Source organism: Labrus mixtus, chromosome 5 (genome assembly GCF_963584025.1).
Source record: "Labrus mixtus chromosome 5, fLabMix1.1, whole genome shotgun sequence".
In the NCBI taxonomy this organism is placed as follows: Eukaryota; Metazoa; Chordata; class Actinopteri; order Labriformes; family Labridae; genus Labrus; species Labrus mixtus.
Genome location: NC_083616.1, coordinates 5546927 through 5562556, shown reverse-complemented (window position 1 = coordinate 5562556; position 15630 = coordinate 5546927). Strand labels below are relative to the sequence as shown.

The window sequence follows — 15630 nt, the reverse complement described above, 5'->3', positions numbered from 1 at the left end:
TTTCAAAAGAGGAGGTAAGCGGAAAACAAGCGAGACAAAAACAGCATTCAAACATATTGAAGACAAAAATAGCACAATCAACATGAAGCTGCACGTCAATCAGCGCGGCACTGTGACGCTGGAGACACCAAAATGATAACTACTGTATTGTGTAGTTTAAAAAATAAATTATATTTATTTTTGGGCTTTTAATGCAATTATTAGAGAAATTAGGGGGAGAGAGTGGGGAATGACACTCAGGAAAGAAACCCCAGGTAGTATTCAAACCCGGGCCGCCCGCTAACCACTAGGCCACCAGCGCACCTCTTATTGTGAGTTGAGTGTGTCGTTACATCTCAAGCGTTCTACACAGGTTAAATGACTGTCTTTTGTTATGGAGTCTGGTGTCTTTGAAGAAAGTGATGTAACAGCTGTTTCTGGTTAAAAATAGATCCCTCTTTTACTCTAGGGATGCTCTATGTAATCTTTTTTTTTCAAACATTAAAATCTGAGCCTGCAGCACATTTGCCCTGAAAGATTACGTTGCCACCATTACAGCCTGTTGAACTGAGCAGATGAAGCAATCTCCTGATTTTTTAACCTATTTAAGACCTCAAAAACTGTAATTTCTTCCTATTAAATTATTGATACTGTATATCAAGAATAAGCATTCTTCCAGAGCTTTCCCATGTGTTTCTTGCTTTTTTTGGCAAGGCTTTTGAGCGAGCGACTGTTTAAGAGCAGAGTAAAGCTTTGTTTTAAAGTCGGTATGCCTTCAGCTGTCAAGTTAGAAAATAAACACATTGTTCTTCTTCTTGGTTAAGAAATTCAGATCACGATCACACAAGGCATGCCACCACCTACTCCTCAGAGTGCAGGGAGTTTAAAATAGAGCACCACTGAGATGATGAATTATAACTATCACACAGTGTCTCCTTCCTTAGACCTTAATATTTCAAGCAATTTTTTTTTGGACCTTTAGTTTTACACAGTGGAACAAAAAAATATTGATTTTAGTATAATTCCCTGGTGTTTTCCTCTGCTCTCATTAGTTAGTTATTCAGTGTTTTCTCTTTGGGTTCCCCAGCTCTCACTTTGTCACTACAAAGGCTCTGCAGCACTTTGTGTTTGGCAAGCAGGCTCCCATGTCGATGTAGTAACACAGTGAGATCCAGCAGAGAGCCAGCAGTCCCTGGTGTTGGATCAGGAGGAGGTGTTGATGCTGCTGAGAGAGAGCCACGCTCCTGTGCTGATCACAAAGGCAGTTACACAGCAAACACACGAACCGGCTCTTATCATAATCCCATCAATATGCCTGTTGCTAAGGCTGTGCTACTCCACGGCACATCTGAGAAAACAGTGATCGAAGAAAACAGACGGAGGAGCTTGGAGGAGTTTCTGCTTTTAACAGAAAATATTTTTCACTATAAAACTGAAATCATGGAGGTTGAAACTGTCCTGAATCTTTACCTAACCAACAGTGATCCCATAGGAATACTAAGACAGCATCGACGATATCTGTGCATGTGCATGACTTGTAAGGATCATAATGGACGTCATCTCAGTGATGTCACCCATTGGTTTCTGAAGCAGACATCTGAAGCTCTCCATATTAGAAATGATGTCTCAAACTAACGGGCCTTAAGCCTCCTGACAAACAGATCCAACAAGCCCGCCTGTCAGTCAGATCAGCCACGCCCCTTCTATGGGCCATGCTGGCCTTCATCAGATTCAGTATGACTGAAACATGTTGCCATGTTTTTTATGAATCTGAGCCCTGATGAATTAAAGGCGTTATATGTATACCCCTCTGAGTGCCTCAGATCTCTTCTATAGCTTCTAAGAAAAACAACATGTTAGAAATCCAGGACTTAATATGAAGGAAGGAATTTTCGACTGCCTGCCCGTCTGAACACTTTGCAAAAATGATTAAGTAACACCTTCTTCAAAGTCATCCTCAGAAACGGATCACTGCAAACACATGGGCATCTCAGTTTTTTCTTGTTTGTATCCAGTGCAGCCAGTCACAGCTGTCTGAAGCGTTTAACATTGAAACAAGCACAGTGAAGTCTATATGACCAGCAGTACATTTTTATAACACAAAAAAACATGGACTGAGACTTTTTTAGGTAAGAGAGGTTTGAGTTAAACCTTCCAGTTAGCAGTTACAGTCTGTTCCAAAGTAGCAAAGAGCAGTACATAAAGCTTCAGAAAGGAACTCCGGCCAGCTCCATGACCATCATCTTCTGCAGGTCATTGATATCAGTGCTGTATATTGTCACGATTCAAGTCGATTTTTCTGTTTAACGATTCGATAATTTTCTATATTACTGCACATGGCTACTTTTTCATTAATGAGGACAAGCAGGAAGATAAATATGAACTCCTTTTTAATTTTGTATTTAGAAAGTGATTAAGACATCAACGTCTGAATAAATGCTGTGGGGCGCTGGTGGGACAGTGGTTAGTGCGCACGGCCCATGTATGGAGGCTGTAGTCCTCCATGCCGGCACCCAGGTTCGAATCCAGCCTGTGGCTCCTTTCCTGCATGTCATTACCCACTCTCTCTCTCTCTCTCTCTCCCTGTCCCTGATTCCTGACTCTTTCTGGAGTTAAGTGTTGTTTCTCTCCAAATTCAAACAATTGAGTTGTGTGAATTTTCTACATCCGATGTGAAGTTTTCACATTCACATCCACACCGCACTTATCACCTGCATTTGGCAGGATGCAGATGCAAATTTCCAACCCCTGGTAAAGCATCGATTATGTTCTGTCCCTGCATTGATGCAAAATCGTCCACGTCCGCATCATGATGCTTCGTATAAATTTAAAATTAAAACCCCCCTATGTACCCCATACAACCCCACTTTAAAAAAAAGTGTATTATTCCTTAAAGATTGGAAGAGTAAAACTTCAATATCAACCAAATACAGACACTGAACTGCTTTACAGATTACCAAACATTCATTTAAATAATAATTATTATTTATTATTTTACGCAGTGAGCTTAAGTATTGGAAAGACAGAAAATGATTCAATAAACAGACAATCAGATGAAAAATAGTGGACCATGAAATTACCACCTCATATTCACTTTGGCAGCACATTTAACAGAACTAAAACCTACAACACTTTGCTTAATGAGTCTGATTGAAGAGATATTTAAACAAAATATAGCAGATTTGAGTCCTCATCAATTTGATCTAAAACAGAAATTACAAATCCTCTCCTAGGCTGTGTGTGTGTGTGTGTGTGTGTGTGTGTGTGTGTGTGTGTGTGTGTGTGTGTGTGTGTGTGTGTGTGTGTGTGTGTGTGTGTGTGTGTGTGTATGTGTGTGTGTGTGTGTGTGTGTGTATGTGTGTGTGTGTGTGTGTGTTTGTGTGTGTGTGTGTGTGTGTGTGTGTGTATGTGTGTGTGTGTGTGTGTATGTGTGTGTGTGTGTGTGTGTGTGTGTGTGTGTGTGTGTGTGTGTGTGTGTGTGTGTATGTGTGTGTGTGTGTGTGTGTGTGTGTGTGTGTGTTTGTGTGTGTGTGTGTGTGTGTATGTGTGTGTGTGTGTGTATGTGTGTGTGTGTGTGTTTGTGTGTGTGTGTGTGTGTGTGTGTGTGTGTGTCTGACAAAGGGGTGGCTCCACTGTACGAGTGAGCCACTGCAGAGATCCATCAGCAGCTGCTTTGATCCGGCCGGCTATAAAGAGCAGAGCTGAAGTGAATCTATTCGCTCTGCTTCAGCTCAATACTCTATTGATCAGGGTGGGAGCACGGAGAGGAAGACATATGCTCTTATTAGCAGCTCCCTACATCTTATTGGAACATAGAAAAGGTCGGGCCTGGCCTGCAGGACTTACATCCAGACCCTCCCATTCATGTAGACCTAGACGTGATCTGATTGGCAGCTAAAGACAGATGGATCCATGCTGTGAGAGCAAACATGTGTGAGGTGCACCAGATCAATGGATAGCATGTTCAAAATGTTAATGGTGTTGGAGAGAGGTAGACCTGAACTGCCACACACATTCACACCAGAGTTCACCTTAAAAAGACTTTTATTTCGAAGATTTATTTTGCCTACAACATCCCAAATTTCATAGAGCAACTCTTGACATGCATTGAAGAGCCATGTCTAATTACCTATATTATATGTATGTTTTTTGATCATTTTAATCTCCTTTTTAAACATTGCTGTACATATATAAACAACACAACTTCAGAAGGTCAACACTTTCTTTATTTTTTATATTCAGGTCTAATTACAGATTTTTTTCCTCAACTGTTTATAGGTTCTTGTTTAAATTCCACATATATTTTCATCCCTGCACAGGTTATGTACATTTCTTGTATAAGTCTATTTTTAATTGCACAGGTTTTTTCTAGGGGTATTCTTTAAATCTTTTTTTTCGGGTTAATATATATGTATGGGGGGGGGGGGCGTCGGTTTTGTGGTTAATTTGTAACAAATGTTTCATGTCATGTACGTCTTTGTAACCTGCTACTGGATGCTTTGAATTTCCCTCGGGATCAATAAAGTATCTATCTATCTATCTTTATTTAACGGCAAAAAAAACGCAAGAACAACCACAAACCCTATTGTTGATTCATTATCATGGAAGAATGAAATGCCTTGAAAGTCCTCTTGGTACTGTCTATAGCACCACTTTGCCTGACGTGTGACTTGTTCTCTCAAATCACGGTTCGTTTTGTTCCACCTCAGAAAAAAAAAACACAGAAGACTGAGTCAAAAGTAGAGCCCGACCCATTAATCGGTAATCGGTATCGGCTGATTTTACCACACATGTGCACAGATTTTATTTGATTTATTCATCAGCCAAATATAATTTAATTTGAGCATCACTGTATTACACTAGCAATGAAGCTTTCTGGCTGTAAGTAGCAGAGTGTGCAATATGGATTCAATATTGTTATAATCATGTTCTCTTGGCAAAACATCTTTAGGAAACACAAATTGTTCCCCACTGAATGACGCTGTACCTGTGGTACCTTTCTGGGTAGTGTTTAAAGATTTTTTTTTAAACAGCCTTAGGTTGTATTCATTGTGTTTTATTCCCATAACTTGTTTTAATGTGACTTCACAAACTATTAAATCTGATCGCCTTTTCCTTTCACTCCTCCATCCACACACCTTCACCTCGTTCTCTAAATATGGCGGTTCAATCGGCTTCTTCTCTTTACTTTTCTATTTGCCTGTTTTTGTTGTAAAGACAGTAGCCTATTCAACCAACAGCATGTTTTATAATGACGTCCAATTAACCCCACTTGCGTTTTTGAAACGTTCCAGTAGATATTCCGCTCTCATTACAGGTGATCTACATGAAGGTTTGTCTATGGTTGAGCGTAACTCAATGATCCACAACTAAGAGGGACATAAATATTAAAATAACAGTGCATAGAGGTTTATCTCTATCATGAGACCTCACAGCTCAATTGAGGGACGTACAAGTAGACGTCTCTCAGATGTGCGGTGCAGGTGTCAAACACGGCTCACACATGTAAGTGAGGAGGGGGAATAAGGGGAGACATTAGATCAGTGAAACCTATAGATCGTGATTGGTGATCTTCAACAGATAAATAAGGAGAAAAATAATGCTAAAACGGTATGAAAATATTTTGTGTTGTAAACACAATATTTAATATGTCATTATTTATGTTTTTATCATTTTTTATTTGGCACATCTCAGCCAGACATTTGACATATTTTTCTGCCGGACAACTGCACGTGATACCGACTAAAAGCTGGTAAATTACAGCTAACTTATATTCACGCTACACTTTATTTATGTTTGAGTTAACACTGTATATAACTGTGTTTGATTTGATTTGATTTCATGGCATAAAAGCTTTGGGTAGATATTGTTGACATAGTACTTAGTTTTTTTCTTTAACACTTGGGTGTTGTTTCCATAGTTTTTATGACTTTGAGGGTAAAAGTAATTACTTTAATTTGGGGACATACTGGTATCTCTACAGTGTGATCAAACAATCATTCAGGTCATACTAAGCCAGCCCTGTCATCATACGCAAATACCAAATAACTTACACCTTTCTCACAACACTCACTTCCAAATTAGGCTGCACAATTAGTAACTAATGCATGGTTCTCACAATATGAGCCGTCATAATAAACATGTAGCAAAAGTCTGAATTTATCACAATAAATAAGAAAACAAATTTTATGTAAACAAGCCATGCTTTCCCACTAAGCATGTGTACATTTTACCTATTGGATGACAGCCTGTGCAGACTACAGTGCTCATGCTTTCACACTATTTTTTTCCAGCCGGGAAAAGCTCAAGATAGCTATCAGCTCCTCTCAGATTAATTTGTCCAAATATAGATTCAGGAGGGACATGTTGCAAACACAGGGGTTGCGTCAAACATGAAGAACAGCACATCATAAAAAAAAACTGAGTTATAGCTCATAAGCACTCTGATATCTGTTTATTTATTAGAATATTTAACAATGTAAATTGCACATTAAGTATTGACAAGAGAGAAAACGACATATTATTCTAATATCCTGCAGCACTACTACTAAGCAGCCAACTTGAGGAGATAATGCCGTGTGAAACTGGCCTACTCGTTTATTTCTGTTTTTGTCAGCCACAACTGTAATCTTCAAAGAATAACAATCCGGTTGGTATTGACTTTCTGATGTTTATACTGTGCAAACCGAGCTGCAACCTCTTGTGTTTAAAAACTGAAGGAAATTGGGGGATTGCAAAAAAAGCTGCAGTTCCTCTAGTGTCCACTTGAGGCTGGTTTCAAAAGCCCCAGAAGTCCCATTAACACCCATGTTAAAATGTAGATTTTTACTGAAGAAATAAATGTGTTTACAGCATGGTACAAAACAAATTGGTATCAGTAGCTCAAGTCTTTATTGGTACACACTGTACTGTTTATAACTCATACCCTTTGGATTATATAAGGATAAGAGTGAAGCATAAATTAGCCTTTAAGATGAGTTGACTCACAGGCTAGCACGCAGTAGCTGTTTGCCAGGAGGCTTAAGGCCCGCTTTAGCTCAACCTCTTAGCTTGTTGACCCAAATTTAGTTTGAGACAGCATTTCCAAAACAGTGACATTTATCTTTAGGCTTCAAAATTCCCACTTCAGAAACGAATGGGTGACATCATTCAGACTACATCCGTTACAGTCCATGGTGAATTCAAGTCGTTCAAATATTTTTGTGAGATCAGGTGGTCTCTGTTTCAGACTCTGCTTTGTTAACTCCTCCTCAGTGCATCACTCTATCTTCATCCTCTGTGTACAGATATTGCTATGCTCTTGGTTTTCTTGTGAAGGTAATAATTGGTGAGATATTCTAAAGACTCAAAACAGTTTCAACCTCCATGATTTAAGTCTTGTAGTAAAAAACATTTTCTGTTGAAAGCAGAGGCGAGTGTCTGTGCTCCTCTCAGCTCCTCCGTCTGTTTTCTTCGATCACTGTTTTCTCAGATGTGCTGTGGAGTGGCACAGCCTTAGCAACAGGCATATTGATGGGATTATGATAAGAGCCGGTTTGTGTGTATGCTGTGTAAATGCCTTGTGACCAGCAGAGGACCAATGGGCGACATCACTGAGACTACAATCATGTTTCATACAGTCTGATGTGCTACCTTTGTGTATGTTTCTCAACTAGGATCTCGAATAAAACCTAAAAGCTGGCCACATTATCACCGACACAATCTTCTGCCTTTTAGCATTATCATTACCATTTCAATTCATTTAGTTAACTGCACTAATACTTTAATCAGGGCGTCCCTCTCTCAGCTGGCTTACTTTAATTGAAAACAGAGTGTTAGCAGTAAATGATAGCTGATGTGGACATTTTTTGACCCTCTCTTGTTGAAAGACATTTGGTTGTTGCAGATGTCATGTTACGTCATCCTGGTACTGATACTAAAGCAGTTTATCAGTCGTTGCCATGTGAATATTTGCAGTGAATATGATTGTATTATAATACAGGGAGAGACCTTTCATAGAAGAGAAAAGAACAGAATAAGGAGCACATCTTTTAGCATTTCTCAGTGGAAACTCTCACTCCCCTCCTGTTACTATGCCGTGACTGTAACGCTCTCTCCTCCTCTTCTGTGTATAAATAACAGATGGATCCCCAGCAGAGTTCACCTCGCTTTCTTGGGATTTACACAGAGGCATTCTGGGAAACCCATGGAAACACTGACTGAAATACTGAGGTACACCGGAAAAATTATTGAGTGAAAAAATATGCATTGAATATTGGCAATTTATGGCAAAACAAAAACACTAACTTAAGATGAGACAGCTATAAAGTCTCATCTGACAGAGGTAGGAGTGCTACTAAAACAATATGTGGATGATTTCATATACAGTACAGAGTCAGTTTAAAGCTCTATTGATTTATCAAAGGCCTATCGTTTAAGGTAATACTCTCTCTTTGCTGAGCACACTGAGACTGCAGCTGCTCATTGTTCCCCAAAACATATATCAAGCATGTAACTCCCCCTTAAATCATAACTTGTTATAATTTTCACATTTATGTTGTCTATGGTCTAAATGACTTTTTAACATTATCAAAACTGAGGTGTTGCTAGGCTTGTTTTTGACAGAGCCATTTTAACTACTATCCACTCTTGCTAGTCATAACTATGCTTACCAGATCCTAAATACACCTCTCTACTTATAATGGCTTTACAATGGCTGATTTTTTCCCCAGTCTGTGTTAATGATCATTTTGGGGATTTTTATGCCTCAGTAATTGAGGAGAGAGAGAGAGAGTGGGGAATGACATGCGGGAAAGGATTCAAACCCGGGGCGTCCGCTTGGGAGACTTCAGCCTCTGGGCTAGCGGCGCAGATATAATTGCTTTTTTTCACTGGCAGCACCCACTACCTTAGTTTCAGCATTGGCGCTTACTGTTGCTAGGTCATGAAAGTTAACTTCTGCTCCCCCTGTTTAGAGTCTGTTGGATCTGTTTTAAGTAGCTCTGTGGGCTTAATATTTTCTACTTTTATTCAAGGAAATATAACCAAAAAACAATAAAATAATGTCAAAGAATCCTGTCCTGGCATTAGCAGCCGCTCTAGACCTGGAAATTCTACCCATTAAAAGATGAGTCAGATAAGTTTCTCCTCTGTTTTTGTTGTTGACGATGCTGATATCAGAAGTCCCACCCCTTCTTGATTTTGATTGGTCAGTGAGGGAGAAGTGACATTGACAGGCAAGATGGTGTTCCCAAATGTTGACATTTTTGCAACTGAGAGCGCTGTGAGCACGATGACAAAAACAAACACTAAACATGCTGAACTGCATCAGTTTTGTATTGAAAATGGGCTCAAATAAGTAGAAATTGACAAAGGTCCTGTGGCTGGTAGACAAACAAACATGTTGCTGAGCTGATTGATATTTCCGAGTCCTGTCTAAATGAGCTGAATGCACAAATAATCGCAGCCATTACTGATGCTTAATTGCTGCGGGTTTCTACAGAGTACACATCCTGCAGGAAATGGACATCATCATGAAGGGATTTGTTGGCATGTGTGTGCTTGTGTTCATTCATGTTTCAGTGTGTGTGTGTGTGTGTGTGTGTGTGTGTATGTGTGTGTGTGTGTGTGTGTGTCTGTGTGTGTGTGTTTCGTTGCATACATTTGATATGAGCGAGCCAGTATCTCCAGCATGGTTCATCCCGTCAGTGCAGCGTGATAAGATGTCCAGACCTCAGCTGTAATGGCCTCCATCAGCCACCATGTCCCTCAATTAGGCTACAGTTATCATGTCAGCCTGCTCAGCTGCAATTCAATCAGACCTGCTCAGGCTGTGTGTGTACACACACATCACACACACACACACACACACACACACACACACACACACACACACACACACACACACTGAAAGAGACTGTGGCTTCATACAAGCCCTGACAACCTGTCAATCACCATCACCTCAACGCTCAGCAGGCATCCACAAAAACACACACCATGGACGGGTCTCACAAACCCATAACTTCCATCATATAGAGTTTAAATGCAATATGAAACACAAAGTCAACCTTTTCTTCTATATTGACTGCTTTTCTAATTATGTAACCGATGCTTTGAACCTCATGTATGTAACTCATCTAAGTTATGTAACGTAAACTCAGGATGTAAATAGAACAAAAAAAAAATATTTAGTGCATTAACATAACCAAACTGAATGAGAGAGTAGATTGGTTGATAAATTTATATCAATGCTTACTTTACTGGTTTATTGTAAACGTCAAAATAAACGTGCATATTTATTGTAAAACTGGACTGGGAGCCCCACATGTGCAGAAGTGGAGGAGCTCCACAGGGTCACCTACATTCTCATATTTTAAGAGTACAGGTGCTGCTGACCAGGTTGGGACCAACACCCTGTTGGATTCTTACTGTCACGCACATAAGAGAGCTCCTACTTTTTAGTTTTACTTTGAGCCAAACCTAAAGCTTGGTGATCCATCACGTACAGTTATTAAAGTAGTTAAATGTATAATTTAGAGAGTATGATAGATTATAAAAATACCTCCTTTGACCTTTCACCCTTATTTAATACTGTGGCACACTGGTAGCGCATTGTGCTGCACTTTTAAATAATCCTATTGTCCCCATAAAAGGAGACTTTTTTTTAGATAATTTTTGTTGTTATCCTCATCAAGTCTTACAAATACAAAATAGCTAGAAAGTCAATAATTCTTATTGCGCAAAAAATGTTGGTTTCAGGAGGTACCAAATAATTTATCACAGCAAAAAAATAAGCTCTGTCTAAATCCAAAAAAATCAGTAAATCTGCAAGGCTTTATTTTCCTTACTGGTGGCATTAGAGGAAACCTGTTGCTGCCTGACAGTCAAACACAATTGAATCTTAATCACTACGGCCTCCTTTGAACAGACATGACTGGTTGGTAGTAAAGGTGATAAAACATTGTTAAAAGACTGGTATAGACCCACACGCCTGTGGTTACACAGACACAAACACAAACAGATGTCTGCGTCATTCCATTGAAACCAGACTCATTCTGGAGGATGGCATTTATTACATTTTCCACTGACTGCTTCCCTTCTGTTCAGCTAAACAGGAACAAAGGCTCAGAGACTCCCAGTGATTAGCAATGGGGAGGGAGGGGGGGGGGGTTGGTGTTGATGAGGGGTTTGGGAATTGGTGGAGGATCTGTTTATTGCAGTGAGGTTCCTGACACAAGCCCCAACAGAGGGGCCAAATAAATCTCTGTATCATTATGTAAGAGAGGCCAGGCCGGCCCCCGGTGGAATCAGCAGGCGTCCAGGGACTTTCTGCAGCGTAACAGCCTCCTCCACTCACTACCCCCCCCCCCCCCCCCCCCCCCCCCCCCCCCCCTCGCCCATCCCTATCAACCCCCCAACACACCACTATCTCTCTCTCTCTCCATCCCCCCACAACAAAAGCTTTAGTCCTACACTCGCTTTCTCGTCCAATATCAAGGGATGCTCTGTTGTTTACTGCGGACCAACTGAGACCATAGAACGACAGAAGAGCTTACTACTGGCCACATGTATCCAGCCTGACCGGGATGACAGAGCAATGGGATTATCATAGAATCAAGTCAACCTTAAGCTCGTTCTATTAGCCCACACGCATCATAAATGAACCATTTAGGGCCATTACATAATGCTGTCATGTAACACAGAACAGTATTAATAAGAACTTTGATGTCCCCTTTAGTGGATTTAATGTGAATTTTTAAGACACTACAGATTTAAAGTATTAAAAACTAAGACTTACTATTTCCTTTAGAGTGTTTGTTTATGTTTGACTGCTTGTCACACTTAAGAAACAATTTGAAGATGACAGTTTTTTGGAGACTTAAAATCTGTTTAATAATAGGTTAGTCTACAAAAACAATTATGAAATCAGTTGTGCCAATTAGTCCCATCCCTACAATAGCTGGTGTTGTATGAGTGTACTAAATAACTTTACTGCTGGAAAGATGAAGCAGATGAAGCCTGACAAAGTATTTCAGCAATATAACAATCACAAAAAAACAATCAATCAATCTCTACATACAAGTCATCTCAAATACAGCCTGATGGTTCATTTTGTAAGATATCGTCCCGTCTAGAATGAAATTGACGATAACGCAGGGTAGAGGCTGTAGGGCGTGGCATGTTCGGCTCTACCCTTTCGTTCAAATGTGGACACTTATTAAAGTCTAGACCGTAATGGCCAAAAAGCCGAACTCGCAGCTTCAACACTGCGGTTCAAAAAAACAATTTGTGATGTCAAGGGAACTATGTCCAGTTCTTATATAATGTCTATGGCCGAAACAAGCTCTGACCGTCATTATTGAGAACTCTAAACATCTGAAAAGGGGGTTTGGTTCCGTCTGATAATTTCTAAATGTGTTAAGGGTTAATACAATTCTGTACTTTAAAATCCTGTAATGTTCACAGATTTTCTGCACATCTGATTTAGACAATGCCACTTCATCAAGACAGGAAGAAAACACCCTGCCATCTGGGATGGCTTGGCTGTACTGATCATTAGACACACACACACACACACACACACACACACACACACACACACACACACACACACACACACACACACACACACACACACACACACACACTCACACACACACAGCAGAGCTCTCTCCTCCCCATCATTAATCGCTGCTGCCCATCAGCTCTGTCAGTTTGCAGCTGTATAAGCCATTAGGCCGGTGCTACTCACCCTGTTAGGACCACCACAAAGTCCATTACATTCCAGCCATTACGCAGGTAGGAGCCTTTGTGAAAGGCAAAGCCCAGAGCGATGATCTTGATGCCAGCCTCAAAACAAAATATTCCAATAAAGTAGGGCTCTGTGTCGTCCTGTCGAGAAAAAGCAGAAAGAGAAGTCATGAGGATTACCGACTTTTAACAGGTCAAGTCAATAAAATCAGAAATTGATCGTTCATGTGTCAGATGAAATAAAGTGTTCATATGATTTGAACAGCTTCAGGAGATACAGTGTCCTATGATCATCTCCAACACTGTTTAAGATCTTTAACACCCTGGAGAACCATCAGAGTCAACTACTATTGAGGTCAATGAGGAATGAGTGAGTTTAGTTTCAGTATATCTGAGTTTTTACTCTTTATAGACAGTAAAATCAATACAAAGATACCCAGAGTGTGCTACATGTTACAACAAGTATTATCACCGTCCAGAGAGTCAAGCGGTGATGCATGCACTTTCAGTTACTTTTCAGTAGATTGACCATGTGTCTTTATTATATATCTTTTCCACATGTGTTTGATAACTGTATTAAAGTGATCAATGCAATATAATATGTATATTTCTATATCTATGCTATGATATGATATCAGCTGATATATCGGTATCAGATTTTTTTCTCTCCCAGTATCGGTATCGGCCCCAAAAATCCCATATCGGTCAGGCCCTAGTTATACGACCATGTCCAAGATGCACTGTATTTACTGAAAACAAAATCGATTAGCTCAACATATAAAATACATAAATACTACATACTATAATATTAGAGAATTTGGAGACCTTCTTTATCATGTCATGTCAGGATTTTCTGTGTGAGGGTGAGGGGGCATTGCAGGACCCACACTCACAACTTTAGGGGTGATTTACAGTATATTTAGACTTGGGGTCTATTTTTTTTTTTTTTTACATATTTTGGGGTCTAAATGCCAAGTGTCCTGGGTTTTCAAATTGCTTTGTTAAGATGATTTAGTAATCAGTCAAGGGACACGTGGAAATGTTGCAACATAATCCTTGGGAAGAAATGCCCATCGTCAAAGTCCGTCCACTAAAAGTACTTATTCTGCCACTGACGGACTGAGAATTTCTGTCCGACAACATTACAGGAAGATACCAAAAGAGGAAAACCTTTGTGGTAAAGAGTACGCTGCTTTTTCTGAAACCGGAAACAGCCGTTAAATTTCTCTCCACAAAGCAACAAAAATATACAGAAGCCTTGGTTTTAATTGAACCTGTCAGTGGCTACAACAAGAACTTTTACCAGCCGTATTTTGCCTGGAGGGCTTCTGCTGCAACCATCCCAGCCTCTCTTGGCTCAAGCAAAACAACACTTTCTGTATCAGTCATTAAGAACCATGTACATGTAGAAATAATTGATAATAAACACTGGAATCCCCCTCTCAGAGTTAATTGTAGTACTCTTAATCCTAATGCTGTTTTGTACAGAAAGTTGGCATTTTGTAAATACATAAAAAATGCACTCAAATTCAAAGTCTTAAACTGAATGGACCTGAGCTTATTTAATGCTTGTCATGTCTGGTCCCTGCCTTCCTTTTCATGCTGTGGCAGTCCAGTCAAGTTGATGATGTTACACCAACCGCATTAACAAAAAAAACTGATAAGACTGGTTGGACTCTAATGAAGTATCACAAGCAGAGCTCTGTGTTGAAGCTCAATACATTTAGCTACTCACTGAAACTAAAAACACTGTCTGGCTTTCAAGTATAGCTCCTCCCTGATTTGATTTATTAAGCGTTGAGCCTGTGTAAAGACAAAATATCTTATTTTGTTGAATCAAAATGAGAGGTTTTAATAAAAGTAATAACTCTATATAACATACTCACTGAGCAATCACCTCGAGCTCTGAACAATTACGATGTTTATTTTCCCTCTCTAACAGTTATTTACCTACAGAGAGAATCATTGACAGGTAAATCAATAATGAAATGATTGTTATTTGCAGCCACAGCTCCGTGACAGGAGTCCTGAAATACTAATTTGTCCCTAAATGGTTTTGAGATGGATAATAGCTGGGTCAAGACTGAGAAGCTGAAGGGTTCTTCTAAATAGAGCAGCGACGTTGTTCTGGTGACACGTGTGATCACTTGTGTTCATCATGTGGTTTGTTTGTCTGTCAGTCAGTCTGACTTTCAGCCCGTCTCAGGGAGATGATCAATGAAAGCTGCAAGGCTCCTTGCCTGGGGGGGGTTGACATTTCTTTCTTAAAACAGCCCTGCCACTTCCAGCTCTTTGATTGGGCCGACACTCACAGTACTCGCTTCTTTATTAAAAAGACTGAACAAGAGAGCTGGGTGGGGGGAGGGCACAGCAGGGGTAACCTGGGGTGATGATACAAGAGGGGATATCAAAGCAGCTCTGCAGGGTAACCTGCAGCACTTGGGAGGAGGGATACTATCAGACACTTAGGAATTAATGTGAATTTTTAAATATCAGTAATTGTGAATTTCTGAAAGAGGCAGGATTAGATTAAGCAGAGGGTACGTTTTTGCCAAAAGGTATCAAAAATGCTTCTGCAAGATGAGTAACAAAAGTAAGAGAGAAAAGCCTCAGAGTGAGGCAGTGCCCCCGTATCTTTCCCTACTGTAGGACAACATGCATGAGCCTCAGAGGAAGAAATGGAAAAGCAGTCATGCGGCTACTCACCAAACGCTCTGACATCGGTGTTTTGTCTGAGGCCGGTAGGTGTTGCTCCAAGGCCAGCACGATGCAGTTTGCAATAATGGTGGCCAGGATCATGTACTCAAATGGAGTGAGAGAGTTAAGGAATACTTGTGGAAAGGTTGTGTCACACATAAATATAAAACAACCCGAAACAGAAATAAAAGCATAAAAAAGTAGCCCTGAAGACAAAAAAAATTA

At 40.1% G+C, this 15630-nt stretch overlaps 1 protein-coding gene across 1 annotated transcript in view; it reads right to left on the bottom strand.

Annotated features, from left to right (window-relative positions):
* The window catches only part of cacna1ba (calcium channel, voltage-dependent, N type, alpha 1B subunit, a), a 151377-nt gene extending 135747 nt beyond the window's left edge, over positions 1 to 15630 (bottom strand). The window contains exons 1-2 of the mRNA XM_061037453.1: positions 15415 to 15630; positions 12710 to 12849 (exon numbers count right to left, since the gene is read on the bottom strand). Of these exons, the coding sequence (XP_060893436.1) occupies positions 12710 to 12849; positions 15415 to 15564 (290 nt within the window). The 5' untranslated portion in view covers positions 15565 to 15630. The remainder of the gene's footprint in view (positions 1 to 12709; positions 12850 to 15414) is intronic.